Here is a 15,650-nt window from a genome sequence, read left to right as displayed (position 1 = left end):
CCTCCCTCCTCTCTCCATCATCTCGTTATCAGTATTGCTATTATCTGACTCTTCAATGTTCTTTTATGATATTCTGCAGAAAGTAAAGTTTTCATGATCATAGATGTATCTTTTGTAGTAATTTATTCTTCTATGCCTGGATAAAGCTCAAGAGCCACCTGGGGATCTGCTTTTGATCCTTTCCCACCTGGACCAACAGATGTAATATCACAGTGACTGAATTCATGTGAGACTGTGAACAAAAAGATTTGTGCCATAACATATGTAACACGTTTTAAAAATTAGTTTATTGAGGTTTGCTTTTTTATTTTGAGAGAGAAAGGATTCTAAACAGTTGCAGCAGCCTGCTGCTGATAAGGGGAAGAGTAACCAGCTGGGGTTACCTGTAGAGATTCAAGAGAGCAAAGTGACACAGGATGAGAGTGTGAGTAGCTGTCAATAGTTGTTGCCCTCCTAGTAGGCGTCAATAAGTTGCTGCAATGCACTACACCTGATTTTCTTTTTCAGAACATAAAGCTGAACACAGTGAGATAGTCCTCAACAAGCATAAATAGCAACCCTTTTCATAGATAACATTCAAGAAACTCCAATATGATTTTATTGGAGTTGCTGCTAACCTCTGTGAGATCCAAATCCAGGAGACTAACATTGGTGGAATTCAAAAACATAGATAGCAATCAACCATTGGATTTGGGCTGACTCACCAGAAAGATCATTAGAATCAGGTTGCTCATTTACATATTTGATGATTTGTATTGCCAACCTTTTCTCAGTTAGCTCATGAACATGCAGCCTCTGCATTATGATGGACTGGCACTTGCAGCATTGAGAAGAGCTTCCTGATTTTCTTGTCTGTGACCTTCATAATTAGTAAGAGATACTTGGTTTTCTTGGGATGAAGGGCAAAAAACTACTCCTTTGTTTTCTTTGAGGTGGCTACCAAAAGATAGGAATGGTATGATTCTGTGGTTTTTAATTTCCCTTTTTACTCTGCAAGTAAGTGCTCAAAGGTATTTAGTAATTTAGTCACTGTGGAACAAATTTTAGTTTCTATCATCACATGACTGAAAGAATTTTTTATTTACATGAATATACATGGACTTATTCTAAGGTTGTAGGTTTTATATATAAAGAGATGAGAAAAGACTGAAATCACCGGGGATTCCTGTCAGCCATGTAGAAGCGTTCTCCACATTTAAGGACTTTAAGGCAAAAATCACATTTGTAGACATTACATGATGTTGAAACAAATGGGAAACATGAGACTTTAATTATCTTTTACTGCTGCCTTATAGAGCTGTGTGCCCTCTGGTTCCCAAGTCGTTCAGCTTTGCCAATGTTTCAGGGTTTATTGATGTGTTTGTTATTGTAAAAGGTTTTATAAGATAAACATTAGCTAAACAAATTACTTCTGAGCTTGGGAAAAAGCTCTCTATGTGTAAATGAACCCTAATAGAACCTCTGGTGATTGATGAAAAGCATGAGCACTCTTGGGGCTGCTCCAGTTCTAGAGGTAGTGTGTCACATCTCAGCTTTGGTGTTAACATTAAAGCTAAGTTTTCTTTAGGGAAGAGATACATATGTTTGGTGAAACTGGAGGAAGCACAGATTTTGTTATTACCAAGCTGTATAAATGTTCCTTAACATTAAACTAAAATTTAGCTGACCTCTCATCCAAGTACTCTATGTCCACCACAATAATTAAAGAGCAGTTCAAGTGGAAACACAGTTCCTTATCTGGACAACTCCTGGGAAGCATCAAATCCAAGTTTATTTCACACTTTTTTAAAAATTATTATTCAAAGTTAAGCCCTGATATGCAAATAAGCTGCTAATTTAAAAAAAAAAAATCATAGGTATGTTTCAGGAAATATGTGATGTAACTCTTAGGGTACTTAGGAACTTGCATGTAACTGCTCTGAAGACTTTAGCATCCCTGAAGAGAAAGGAATTAATTAATTCTATGTTATGGCCAAATTCTACTTAGTGGTCTGGACAAGTCGTGGACAGGCTGTTGTCTTATCTGTCACATAAACCAGCTGTATGTGGTCCTGATAGAGCTCTGGGAGCTTACCCTGATCTATGGAAAATCTATAATAACACCCAACAGAGCACAGGACAGTTATCCTGCATCTTTGTTTTGCACTTCCAATCCAGCAAGAGTCACACTCTGCCAGCTGAATGACGAAGACACATGAAGTTACCAGACCACCCCAAGTGCAGGCTCTTGGCAAGTGCCTTGTGGAAGGAGAGCTGCCAACCCTCCAGTGCTAACTAGAAGGGGTCTCTGTGCATGACCTCAGTGGCATAAAGAGGCTCGAGCAAACAGAAATATCTAGTCAGAAAACAAAGTAGTTGGGGAGAGGCATACAACTGACCGGAGGAGAACATACGCAGGCAAGCATACAGCTTTGTACTTCCACTAGAACTAAATCCATAGCGTTCTCATAAATTTAGTCAGAGACCTCTGAATGTGACATTAATTCCTTTTTAAAATTGAGTTAATTGATGCAGCTTTACTGTTTGGGTAGATTTTAATTGCCTTCTGCTCTACTTCTAGTAATTGCAATCTTTAGTATAATGAAAGACCACAAAGAAGAAAGACCTTGCTAAATTCCCCTTCTAAAGCTGCTCAGTGCTAAAAGTTGATGGTTTTGCTTTTCCTCTTTCCTTGTCCAGTGAAAAAGAAAATATCAAAATTGTAAAAATTGTGGTTAATTGAAAACTTACTTTAAAAATTTACAAGTTTAATAACTAATGTTTTGTAAATGATTCTGAATTATAAACTAGTGATTCTTAGTTTTTCTTATACATTATTGCTATGATTTTATTTCAGTGCAAATACAAAAGACTGTGCTACTTTAAATTAATTACCATTTCCAAAAGAGTTTTACATGCTCATTCTCTTAATCTGATTCATTAATATGAAAGGCTTTGGTTTGAAAAAATGAAAATTTTCTTATAGAGATATTGATTCAATATTGTGTTCTAATGAGGATATAACTGAGGAAATTTTTTGGTTATAGACTGCAGTGTTTCCCTAATTTCAAACCATCTGAATGATAGTGGATTATTTTTTTTTCTGTAAAATAACCCAGTTAATTTTAACTACTACTCATCCAAATTTAGAAAGCTCAAGCATACCTTCTAAATAAAATATAATGTCTATTTAAAGATTCCAGATGAATAGACACTGTTTGAGAAATTACATGACACTTAAAATTTGTTTTTTGTTTGAGTGTTGTTGACCTCAGTTTTCAGGTACAAGATTGCTCCTGTTTAGTGGAATAGAGAGTTCTCTGTCATTCAGTTCATTAGTCCTTCCTCAGTAATTGTATATTGTGTTGATATTATCTCCTTCCCTTCTTGCCAGAAGCTCAGTAGATCACTGCTCTTTAGACAGTTTTAGATTTTTGAGTGTTTTTATTGTTTGACTATGAAAGAAGTAGAAAGAAGATGACAGACGTATACTCCTATCTACATATTTGTTTCTGGTCCTAAAAATCAATGATCTAATTTAAATACTAAATTTAACATTCATTTTTATGTTTGCAAGCTTTGGAGGTTGGTCTCTTTTCTGCCACTAATGCGACATAAAGCTTCCAGTTTTTTAGAATGGGAACATGGATTTGGTCTTATAGCAAACCATTTCAGTGAAAAACACAATTCTTACTTACGCTGTATTGCATAAAAGAAGTATCCACTAAGATGAGAATTTAGAACATGATTTTGTAATGCAAGAATAAAAAGTGATGACCATAAAAGCACTTCCAAAAATAAGATGGGGGGTTTATAACAGCTTGTGCTCAGCGATTGAGTCACCTGCTCATAATTATGATGAAGGCCAGATTTTCCCTTTCGAGTCAAATCCCAGAATGCCAATGTTTGTCCTGGAGCTTTTCCTTCACCCTGGACAGTAAGAGATGTTATCTCCACAGACAAAATAGCAGAAATGCTTGCAAATGAAGATGTACTAGATCATGAGCAAGGGAATTTCCCAGTGTGTCTATTCAAATACAAATCTACTAAAAGGCTGAATAGCTAACAGCCTTCTATGATGGAAGGGCTTTGTAGAATATTCATCATGGTTGTATGGCAGCATTGAAAATGTGATTCAGATAATGCCAAATGCACTTTATTTCTACAATAACAAAAAAAAAAAAAAAAAAAAACCAAACCAACCCAGAAGTATTATTCTGGGGAGAAAAGTGTATCTTGTTTGCAAAATTGAAATATAGACTTATTCCAATTGGTTTATCAGATACTACAAAGCTAAATAGGTGTTACTAGATCCTTATTTCAGTAACTGTATGTTATATGCTCCTCTAGAGTAACTTTGCTCGTTTATACAAACCTTTGCCATCTGTTGTAGCCCTTTGCGGAAGGGTCAGTTGTGTATGAGGAACACAGGAAATTCCACCCCAATATGAGGAAAAGCTTCTTTACTTTGAGGGTGCCAGAGCACTGGAACAGGCTGCCCAGAGAGGTTGTGGAGTCTCCTTCTCTGGAATTATCCTGTCCAGCCTGCTCTAGGTGACACTGCTTTGGTGGGGCGGGGGTTGGATGAGATTCCAGCACCTACCATTCTGTGATAGAGCTGTTCATGTTTTGCGAGTGCAAGGAAACAAAAAGATAGCGAGTTTAATTTTATTTATGATGGGTTTGTCTGCAGGTTTGGAAGCAGTATTAAAAATATATAGCTTTGCACTAGAGTTAAGATGAGACCCAAGCTGTGCTCAGGTCAGACTGGATGTGCCTTAGCTATTTTCCAACAACAGTCTTGCAGCTCTGCATCCTCTCACTGATGCTCCCAAATGGACTCTGGCTTCTTTGCAGATAGTGCCTCCTCCTTTCAGCACCGAGACACTGCCCACATCTACTGACTCTTCCACTTCCAATTAGGAAAGCTGCAGTACTAATGTTTTTTTGCGCAGCTCAAAGAATGAAATATGTAAATTTTGATTGTGTAATGGAAGGAAGCTAATTTGGGGATTGGGGAGCGATTCTTTTCATAGAGAAGAACCGCACATGCCCAAAACGAGTGGTTGCCATTTGAAATTATGGGACATTTTATGTATTCACTTCTCTTTCTTGTTAAATATTTTTAAAAGCTTAGAAAAAAAGTAGATATCAGTTTGGTCAAACAGAACTTTTTGTGCAAAAGTTTTATATTAAGTTTGGATTTATCAGAATTTTCCACCATTTTCTTTCTTGCTAGATGACAGCTTATCCACCTAACTTCCAATGAAATTCAAAGGAATGGTTATTTAACCCAGTGTTACTGTCAATGATTTCTGTCTGAGCAAAGCAACTGCAACTTTAAAGAAAAATGTCCAATATAATGTTTTACATACACTTTACAATCATATTTGCATGCATAATACTTTTAGAGGTAATCAGTTGCAATATATTAAGAATGCAGACAAAAATTTTCAATATGACATTTCAAGTAAGATTTTCATAGGTTAAAAATAACATTCTCTAATTTAAAAGAAAATCCTGAGTATATTTCAGCAATGATCTGATAGGCAAGTCATATTAGGTTACCTGTCTAGAGGGATTTCCTTTGGGTTTTTGGGGTTTTGTTTTCTGTGACTAAGAGCACATACTACTAAAAGTATAGAGATTAGCCCAAATTTGAGGGGAGGTGTTACTTGAAATCTTTGAAGGGGTTGCAAAAAGGGCGTGTCCCTGCTTTTTTTTTTAAATATATTTATATAATACATGTGACCCAATCATGTGGAAATTGTTAGTCCAGTTCTTTAGTTCTGTGAGGAGAGTGAGAAATAATGTGAAGTTACAGTGAACCCATCTGGCCAAGCAGGAAAATCCGGTTTAATTTCTCCATTGCCAGAAATGTTAAATCACTTCCTGGGAATGCAATTCATTTGGAACATATGGAACTCGTTGGATGGAGGTCTCCAGTGAATTCAAAACTGTACTGGAGATGAGAGCATTTCTCATAAGTAACAATCATGTTTTCCCACTGGGCAACATGTATGCAGTATGTGTAGCTCTATTAACAAAAAACTAAACCAATAGTAGGCTAAGATCATGTTGAAGATTCGCTCGTGGTTTACTTTATCTTAAATTTTTAAGAAATGTTACCTTCATTTAGGAATTTTTTTCTGGGCTTTTACGCAGCAATAGAGCATTCTGACAGAATTTTTAGCTCATTTTACATCCTGATTCAGCAGAATTACACCCTATTTAGGAAGCAGACATATTTGAAAGTATCATCCAAGATGTCTTTGTACTTTATGGATCAAGAGGGTAGTATTGGGGGATGTTTTTTATTTTATTAAAGTTTTTTTAATCAAGGACTTTACATTTACTATATATTTTAATGAAATAGGGAGATTTACAATTTTTCTGTAAACTAAGCAAATCTAAACCTTTGACTAAAAATATGATATATATATATATACAAGTTCTCTTTCTTTAAATTGTAATTAATGAGTAAAACCTACTTGTTTTATACATTATTTTTTCATAACTGTTATAATGGATTCAGAATTTGTAAATATGCCATAGTATAATGTTCTGAGTCAAATATTCATGTTGCAGTCTTTATAATGAGAAAGATATTGATATTCTTTGGAAAAATATAGTTTGTGTTCTGTTATAAAGATTTTACTTTCACTAGAGATAATTTCTTTTTTCTTTTTTTTTTAATTGGATTCACATGAATTTGAGAAAATATTTTGTTCCTGGAAAATATTGTACGTTTTTCTTGTGCAGTTAATCAATAAGACCAAATTAGAGAAAATTAATTCTTCTAAGTTTAAGAGTACCAGAAATGGCACCATGAAGAAGTGGGCTAAGTCTGATATCAGGAAGAAAAGTGAAGCAATAAAAAAAAAAGTCTGTCTTTAAATAATGCACTATGGAGGACCAGGGGAAGAGAGAAATGATGGTGGCAGGTAGTCACCACTCTATGAAGTCCCTCTCCCAATTATTCTAAGAGACCTTGTGTGATTTGTGGAGCTATCATATTGAATTTGTTTCTTTATCTGACTTGATTTTAGAATTCTTACTTTCAGTAGATTGTATTACCTACATTGGTCTCTCTAGCATCAATCTTAATGAATTGCTGCAAGATTGTTACAGGAACATAGGAAGCAATTTTATCTCCAAACCTCACTCTACGTTGTCTGGAACTTATAGTGCTTCTTCATCCTAGTTAACAGAAGTACTAATTTTGTGACTTACACATCTGCCCTGAGGTATTATGGTTCTTTGTGTGTCCAGCTACAGCTCTATCTGGGCTAAACCAGCTAAACAACTCTAACAACCTTTAGGGCTAGCATCTAACAACTTTACTGAAAAAATATGTTTGGTTCTAAATCAACACATTTTAGTGATCATGAATTAGAAATATTGTATATTTCCGGGAAATAACTTAAAGTGACAAATTTACAAATAAAGTGACAGATTAACAATGATTTAAAATCTGATATTAAAAACAAAATCTGCATGCTGCTATGAATAATGAAGGGAGCTGATTCAGAAGTGTTCATTCAGGTCAAAGGCACTACCAGTGATTCACATTGCAGTTATAGAGAATATGATTAAAATCCATTTAAGTCTGCCATAAAGCCACCAGAGAAATTATCTTCTGTGCTTTTCACTCTGTCATATCCCCATTGAGTCCTGTAACTGCTTCCCCCTATATCACTGAATCACAGCTGTTCACTGTTCATCTTGGCCTTGCATTTGAGACCTTACAAAGGCTGTCCCCACCAAACCATTGTCTCTTTTCTATGACACAGCTTATGATAATGTTGACAGTTTGTTCCCACATCTCCAGTCAGATCAGTGTTGTCTTCTAAGCTTTTCTTAAAGGAACATATCATGCCTCCTTTGGGTTTTGTTTTTTTTTTATAGTTAGCAAAGACTAACATTAAAAGTGATAATAACCAGTCTCCCTCTTTCCTTCTTCTGTCCATCTGTCCCATTTGATTTACACTGATGTTCCCTCATTTTTTTTTCCTCCTTCTGTTTGGTTTTCTTTTCCTGTTTGTTTGCTTGTTTCTCACTTTCTCTTCTTTACAAAGTTTTCTCTTCCAAAATTTTATTCTTGGACAAATGATAATAGTGAATCTAAGGTTTTCTTTCTTTTCTTATCTTTCTTAGCCAGCGTAAACACTTAGGTCTGGGAAAGAGAGGAAGATTATATATGGTTTTTCAAATTTCTATGCTTAAAATTATTTTTAAAAAATCTGTACATGATACACTTTTTATTTCTTTGCAACTGATACCTTGATTCATTCTGTGATTTTGTTTCCTTGGCATGTTAACTTTCTGCAGTCTATGGAAGTTAATTGGATTAACTTCATTGCATTACTGGAACAAAAGGATGTTCCTTCCAAACAAATAATATGTTTGTACAAAGTGAGGGGAAACACTTTTCAAGCAACAGCCTGTTGTTTTGACTAATATTAGCCTGATGGTATGACATTTTTTTTAATGTCAAACTCAAGCAATAGATATATAACTAGTCAGAGTGCAGGTAGAACAGAAAGGATTACAAAAGGACTCTTATGGCTATTATCAATCCGTAAAGGATTTCTTAGAACATGTCTTAGACAATATATGTTATTTGAAATTTTGTACAAAATATCATTCAGGAAATGCTAAAAAATACTATTTTATACAGCAATACAAATCAAATCCTGAAATGAATTTTTCAAAGTCTACTTGAGGAACTCTGTGTAAAGTCTGAAACTGTTCTGTGATTTCCATCCCTCACTCCCCTTTTTTTTTCTGTAAAATCTGCTGAGCAAAGGGTAGGCTGACTGGAGTGAAAAAGATGCAAAAATGATACCTTAACTTACATGACAGTTCTGTATACATTGCATGCCAAATCTGACTTGTCTATCCTTCTTTAAAAATATATAAAAAATTATATCTATATAAAATATCTATATTATATCTATATAACCTAAATTATCTATATTATATATATATTATAATTAAATTATATTATATCCTTCTTTTAAAAGATATAAAAAATTATATCTATATAAAACATCTATATTATATCTATATAATCTAAATTATATATATATATAATCTAAATTATATCTATATAAAATATATCTATATCTATATAGAAAGTAAGAAATTGGTATCTTATAGGACAACATATATTTTGAGCCCAAGTCGTAGCTATATCGATTCAATGGCAGAACTGTATTTGAGTACTGCAGAAGGAAGATTTGCCATTTTAGTCTCATCTTCAGCCTCTCGGTTTTTGTCTTTATTCCTTCAGAATTTAGTAATTTCCCAGTGGAATTTTGTGGGCATGTATTCTAGGATGATTATTTCAAAATGTAATCTTTGGAATATCTAATTAACTCCATCTCCTCCCTTCTCTCATAGTCCTAGTTTTTTTTTGACGTTAATTGGTTTCATAGTAGATTATAAGCCACTGAAATGGGAACTGTATGTTTCTCTCCAGAGTGCTTAACTCTGTTCTTTCCAGACCTTCAGGACACTCATATAATCTACCTTAAGATTTTATAATGTTTTCCTAATATTCTTATTTTTTTTTAATAGTGGTATCATTTATTTTTTTCTTTCAGGCTATGCCAGTTATTTCAGAGAAAGAGAAGGCTGGTGAGTAAATATTTACTTGTTTTCTCATTTCCTTGTATTTGTTTTGTGGAATACAGTGTTACTTAAGTAAGTGACAAAAGACAAGCTTCAGCTGTGGGGTTTCAAGTGTGTAGGGTTACAGACCTGACAAATGCCTGTGTAAAGGTTGTTTGTTTCCTGAATAGGGTATTTTTTCTTTTTGAGAAGCAGTCCAGCTTTCTGTGATATTAATAAAGATGTTTGAAACTATCCTACAAAATACCCAGTTGAATGACAGCTGCCCATTACATGTCGGTCTTCCTCTAGATACTAACTTGTTACTTGGTGTTAAAATCTATTTTGATTTATTTGATGTCTCAATTAAAAAACAAGGATGCCAATGAGTTTGTTGAAGTCAGTGGAATGTGATGACTTAGTGTGAATATAACTGAAATTACCAGTCGTACCTAAAGACAGACAGTAATCTGGAGTATTCTGCTGGAGATGATAATTTTTATTTTGGCTAAGTACTTTCAGAATATCGAGTGGTTGCTTTTGTATTCTTTTCTGTTATATGTGTTCTCTGAGCATTATATGTGCTTTGGTGTTGGTATGTGAAATCTATTAGTGATTGTCTGCTAAACACTGGTAAATGGGTGTATTGTTGTGATAAACAGCATTATAGATCTCTAGAATCTGTTGGCTGCTTAGGCATTTATTTTAATTGGTAGTTTGCTACTGTACTTGAAATATAGCTTGAAAAATACCTCAAAATATCCAAATGTCACCTGGTATTCTGATCTATGTCTGTTTTTGATGGTGATATTTTCTTGTGTTATCCTGGTTTGGATTATTTATTTTCTTTTGCTTATTAAGGGAGATTAATAGGTTAAAAATAGTTTTTGAGACAAAAGCAACAGCGCTAATCAGTGCTGTAAAAGCAATGGAGCTGTCTGGTCAGGATGTTGTTATTTTAGCTGTTGAAGTTCTCAAATAATTCCCAAACCATGACTCGCATTTTATAAGCATTTTCTTTATAGATTTCGCAGGTGGTATTATTTGGTATTTCTTTTTTTGAGGCAGCTTGTATTTGCCCACATTCTTTAAATTGTGTCCAAACATGTAAACTGATTATAACTGGCCCTACTATTTGCAGCTATTTTCAAGTTCTTTGTCAAGGAACCATGCAACATTCTAGGTTTTTGTACATCTTTAGCAATTAGGTACCATCCAAGACTAAAAGCTATCTGAAACTCATTAAAAAATCTTCAGGGCACAGAGACCCCACTTTTATACTAGAGGAATAGAGCTGCAAGAAGTGTTTGCCATAGGTAACAGCTTGTAAAATCAAAAATAAATCTCAAAGCTCTTTGCTTACTTCTTCAGTGTCAAAACTACCTATCATGGCAGTGTTGATGATGGTATGAAACAAATGGCTTTTTGGCATACACTTTATAATCTGTACACATGGGTATGAATATGTGTCTGTCTTCCTTCTTCCTGCTCAGACTTCATTGTTATCTTGGTTTTTTTTTTTGTGTGGACTGCATTATATTTAATATTACAAATACTAATTGGAGTTAGTAGAGTGAGTATACTGACGTTTCCGAGTACATGAGCACAAGCTAGAATGGAAAAGTGGCTTTTGTTTTACTCTTTGAAGCTCAGGAGCTCATGAGGTTATGATGTTTTTTTAGAAATATTTAGTGTGTGTTAGGGAGATGATTATTTAAATCAGGTCTATCAACTGAAGTCACTTGGTTCTAGGGGTAGTTAGTGCAATTTTTTTCAAATGCTATTGGATCTTGATTCAGGCAATCAGGTTTCATGTTTTGCAATTTAACAAGCCTGTGTTTGATCATTGCTGCTTCTGGTTAACTAGATGAATGACAAAGCCATAAGTAAGGTGTAAAAGCCTTCACAAAATTATAGAAAATTTGCATGTCAGCTGTAGGAGAAAAAAACAAATACTAATTTTGATATTTATTTGGAAATAGCAGTAATCTAACTCTTTACAGTGTATATCATTATAAACAAACTAAAATATATTACAAAATATTACAGAACACAAAGAAGTAGTTCTTTATTTTACTACTGAGGATGATGATAACACAGTAGGTAAAGAGATTAGATAGCATTGTATTAAAATTGGATTAAAAATGTACTCAAAATGTCTATTCAAACATCATTTCTCATTTTGAGAATTTGAAGTGATTTCTTGTAGCTCCCTCTTTCCTACTTCATACAACTTAGTTTCATCCAGGATTGGAATGAGAAATACAAGACAGTAGAAAGGCTGTAATTTCAATGCTTCTGGTTCAGAAATTCTATATACATAAATAAGAACCTATTTCTACATGACTTTCTGTTCTGTAGACTCCAGATATTTTGATACTTTCAAACACTTTTCCTGTAGGCAACCAAACCTTAAGTGGACGAAGCTGCTTAAGCACCTTAGAAGTTCACACATTACTGATTATGTTTATAGCAGTTGTTAATCCTTGAAATTAAATATTTTCTCACTTTTATGTAATTTCCAACACACAGTAAATTTTGACTACATCAAATACAAATTTCAGATGGAATACTTAAAAACCCAACCCACACTATTTTTAGATTTAGTGCAAAGCCAAACATAATCTGAAAACATTGCTACTTTTGTCGATTAATAACTCAAGAGTTGCATAACCATTTTTTACAGTGGAAATTGCAGTAAAACCTGCAATTGCGGAGAGTCCTTTTGGCAAAAATCTATAAATGATCAGTGTACTGAGTAGAACATCAATCATGCCTAACTGTGTACACTATTGCTTCAAGTTGTGTGAATTAGGGCATTGCAAATGATGTACTGTGACATCAGCTATTTCTGAGAAATGCATTTTTAAGACCTCTCAATATTGTTGACATTTCTAGCATTGGTGAAAAAAAGAAATCTTTCAAAAGAGCTTATTTTAAGGTAGAAGCTAAGATCAAGCAATGTGCACAATCAGGGAAAATGACGGCTTAAACCAAGAGATGATTAAGGACTGGGACTGTATGCACTTAAATCAGGAATATAGGCCAGGGTTTTTAGATGTATCTGTCTGCCTTTTGAGTAATTTATGTACTCCCAGGCCTTTAGTTACCTTGATGACTACTGTGATTTTTATTCTCAAATTCTGTCTATGAACTATTATGAAATTTGAAGGATGGAGGGTCCATCTTGTCAGTAGTGAAGGTGTCTGTGTCAGAGTGGTGTTGGCTTCATTTATAGTCTAAAAATAATCAACTTATGAACCTTTCTATAGTTCACCTGGCTATATATGTCAGCATTTGGTTTAGCAATGTGAATCACACATGAGACTTCATGAATGGTATTGGTTAACTCTCCACTACCTGAAGAGTCAAGATGGCTCCTGACATAGATACAAATATTCAGTGTGGTAAATCCACAGTGAGGTTCTTAATTCAGGGCTAACTTCAGTTTCTGGAGCAAACAAGATCAAAATCAAGATCAACATTACACCTTCAAATCAAAGGTGAAATGACTATAAGTCAATATTAGAAGTATTGCCTAAGTCTCTTAGTGGACCTACTTCATGATTTCACAATCTATCCTCAAATATTTGTACGTAATAGTGAACTTAGAAACATAGCTACAACAAAGCCAGCGGGAGAGATAGAGTGGATATCCACATCTGGTCAGGGACTAGCACAGCTTATTTCTCTTGAGGTGATGAAACTATGTGCTATCACATAAACAGGGCAGAAGGTTTAGTCTAGCCCTAAATAAATATTAACACCATTGGTTCATAGTGGTCAGCATTATAATAAATAAATTTTTCCTGTACATAAAACAACTGCCCTGTGGTATTTTGCTTGAACACACACGTTTAGCAAAGTTGCTGCTCTAAAAATAAAATTAAGTTTAAGTCATTGAATACTACACTTATTAAGTACAAACTTGGATCAATTAAAAAGCACAGAACACATGACGATATAAAAAAGCAAGTGACACAGCTCACCTGTAGCAGTAAATTTCCCTAGCAGAATAGCAAGTGAGCATGCTTTTAAGACCTTTCATGATTCTACCAAAATATTCCCTCTTGCTTTAAAGACATACTATGGAAAAAGTGCACAACCCCTTTAGGTAAATCTCAGTACCCTCTAACTAATTTGTTAGAGAGATTTACTTTGGCACAGAAGTGCCAGTCTTTGACATGGAGTAGAACAGATTTGATAGCCCATTCCTCATCTATGTTTTGGTGATTAGCAAGCAAAGAAGAGGGGAAAGTATTAAGCACAGTCAGAGAAAGCAGCCTCATTGGATCTCTGGCCAATGTAAAGTGTTTGAAAGCTCCCTGGTGTTAGTATCACAATATGGGCCTAGCAGTGAACAAGTCCCTTTTTTTTTTTTCTCTAGATTTCTGGTAAAGATACCATTTAATAAGGTACAGGCTCAATATTCTCTGGTGTTAATTTCCCTGGTTGCCTTTGATTCACAAGGAAGACGAATACACAGACGATTAAAGGGACCTTAACGGCAGGGTATTTCCTCTCTCAGACTCTAATTATCGGTGTCAGACAGTGGAGGACGCTTGGTGCTCTGCCCCATGGTGAGATGAGCTGCAGAACAGGAGGTGATGGAGTGATGACAAGGCGGGTCAGGACCGTCTGTGAGAACTCACAGCGGGAGGACCTCGACAATCCCGTAGCAACAGGTTCACTGCCATTAAACAAGGCACATAAAAGACCAACTGCTTGGCACGCTAGGTAGAGCTCTTTTAATGTCATTTAATTTAACTGCTGCTCTAATCAAAAAGAAAAAAAAGAAAATCTCCACATGTTCTAGATCCAGAGAAATCAATTTTTTCTATGAGCAGTACCCGCTGGACAGTCTCTTTTCATAAAGTCATTAAAGATTCATCCGTACATAACTAACTTCGAAACTAGAGCGAACACTAAAAAACTGAATCTGACTGGCTATAGGATATCAGTTTCCACATAAACTGGAGAGAAATACAAGTTAATTGGCACAGTTGCTAGTTTTCTGGCTGCTTTACAATATCTCTAGCCAGTATTCTTGAATAAACTGGCCAAAATGAATTATTGTTCCTTTTTGTAAGTGTTGTATCTAGTTTTAGTAGAACAATCTTATTAGTGTTTTTGTGAGACCTTGGTATGAAGTACCAGTTCCTAGCTAGGGAATCTTGTTTTTACTATTGAAGTTGCAACAGTTATAAAATTTGTTTTAGCTGAGTGTTTGCTTTCTAAATAAAAATGTCAGGTGAGCACTCACACTTCGATTGGTCACGCTAAAAAAACAGTTACAGAAACTCTGCCAGAATATGCATGGACATCTGCCAAACACTAATAGATGCTAATAGATAAATTTTTATTCCATTTATTTCATTACTAGAAAAAAGGTTTGTGATGCCAATAGATACCGAAAGCTGACATTTCATGCTACGATTCCTGATGATGTTTAGTCGTTGGGTTTTCTTTATTTTTCCTAAATGCAGTAAATAGCTGATGTCATGATTTTTTGGTATTTGATTTTTAGTGGCTTACTAACCGCACACTACCTTAGTTGTTCTTCTGAACAAATTACTTCACTTTTTTCAATGTCACACCATATTCACTGTATGCATGTGGATATGAACACGTACACTTTAAAATACATGTGGCACTGTACAAAGCCAAAGTCTCATTAATCTTAAGGTGCCATGACCATTTTCTTTAAGTTTTGGAGGAAACAGTAGGTCCTGGGACTGCAGCTTTCCTCTGAAAGTCCACTTAATACATGCTAAATGTACTGGAAGCAGGATGGCCCCTAAAACTCCTCGTGATTGTCTGTACTTGAGTCTTAAAAAGTGAAGGGTAGGGCCAGGCGGTGTGAATGTGCTCTGAGGGGGAGCCGGCAGTCAAGAAGGCTGTATAGCATCAAAGGAGGTCACAAACATTCAGGTCCCATGCCTGAACAGGAAAACAGGTGCTTTCGGGAAGGCTAAAACAAATTCCAGGAAATCATTGCATAATAATAAAGTAAATCTGAAGTATCCGAGAACTAGCAGAACCTCTCGTGCATTGAA

At 35.0% G+C, this 15,650-nt stretch overlaps 1 protein-coding gene across 2 annotated transcripts in view; it reads left to right on the top strand.

Annotated features, from left to right (window-relative positions):
* The window catches only part of DLC1 (DLC1 Rho GTPase activating protein), a 226,116-nt gene that overhangs the window by 84,720 nt on the left and 125,746 nt on the right, over positions 1-15,650 (top strand). For both annotated transcript variants that reach the window (XM_014945601.1, XM_014945600.1), the window contains exon 5: positions 9,588-9,621. In XM_014945601.1, coding sequence (XP_014801087.1) covers positions 9,588-9,621 — 34 coding nt within the window. The remainder of the gene's footprint in view (positions 1-9,587; positions 9,622-15,650) is intronic.

Source organism: Calidris pugnax, unplaced genomic scaffold, assembly GCF_001431845.1.
Source record: "Calidris pugnax isolate Ruff unplaced genomic scaffold, ASM143184v1 scaffold58, whole genome shotgun sequence".
Lineage (NCBI taxonomy): Eukaryota > Metazoa > Chordata > Aves > Charadriiformes > Scolopacidae > Calidris > Calidris pugnax.
This window is presented reverse-complemented; position numbering and strand designations above follow the sequence as displayed.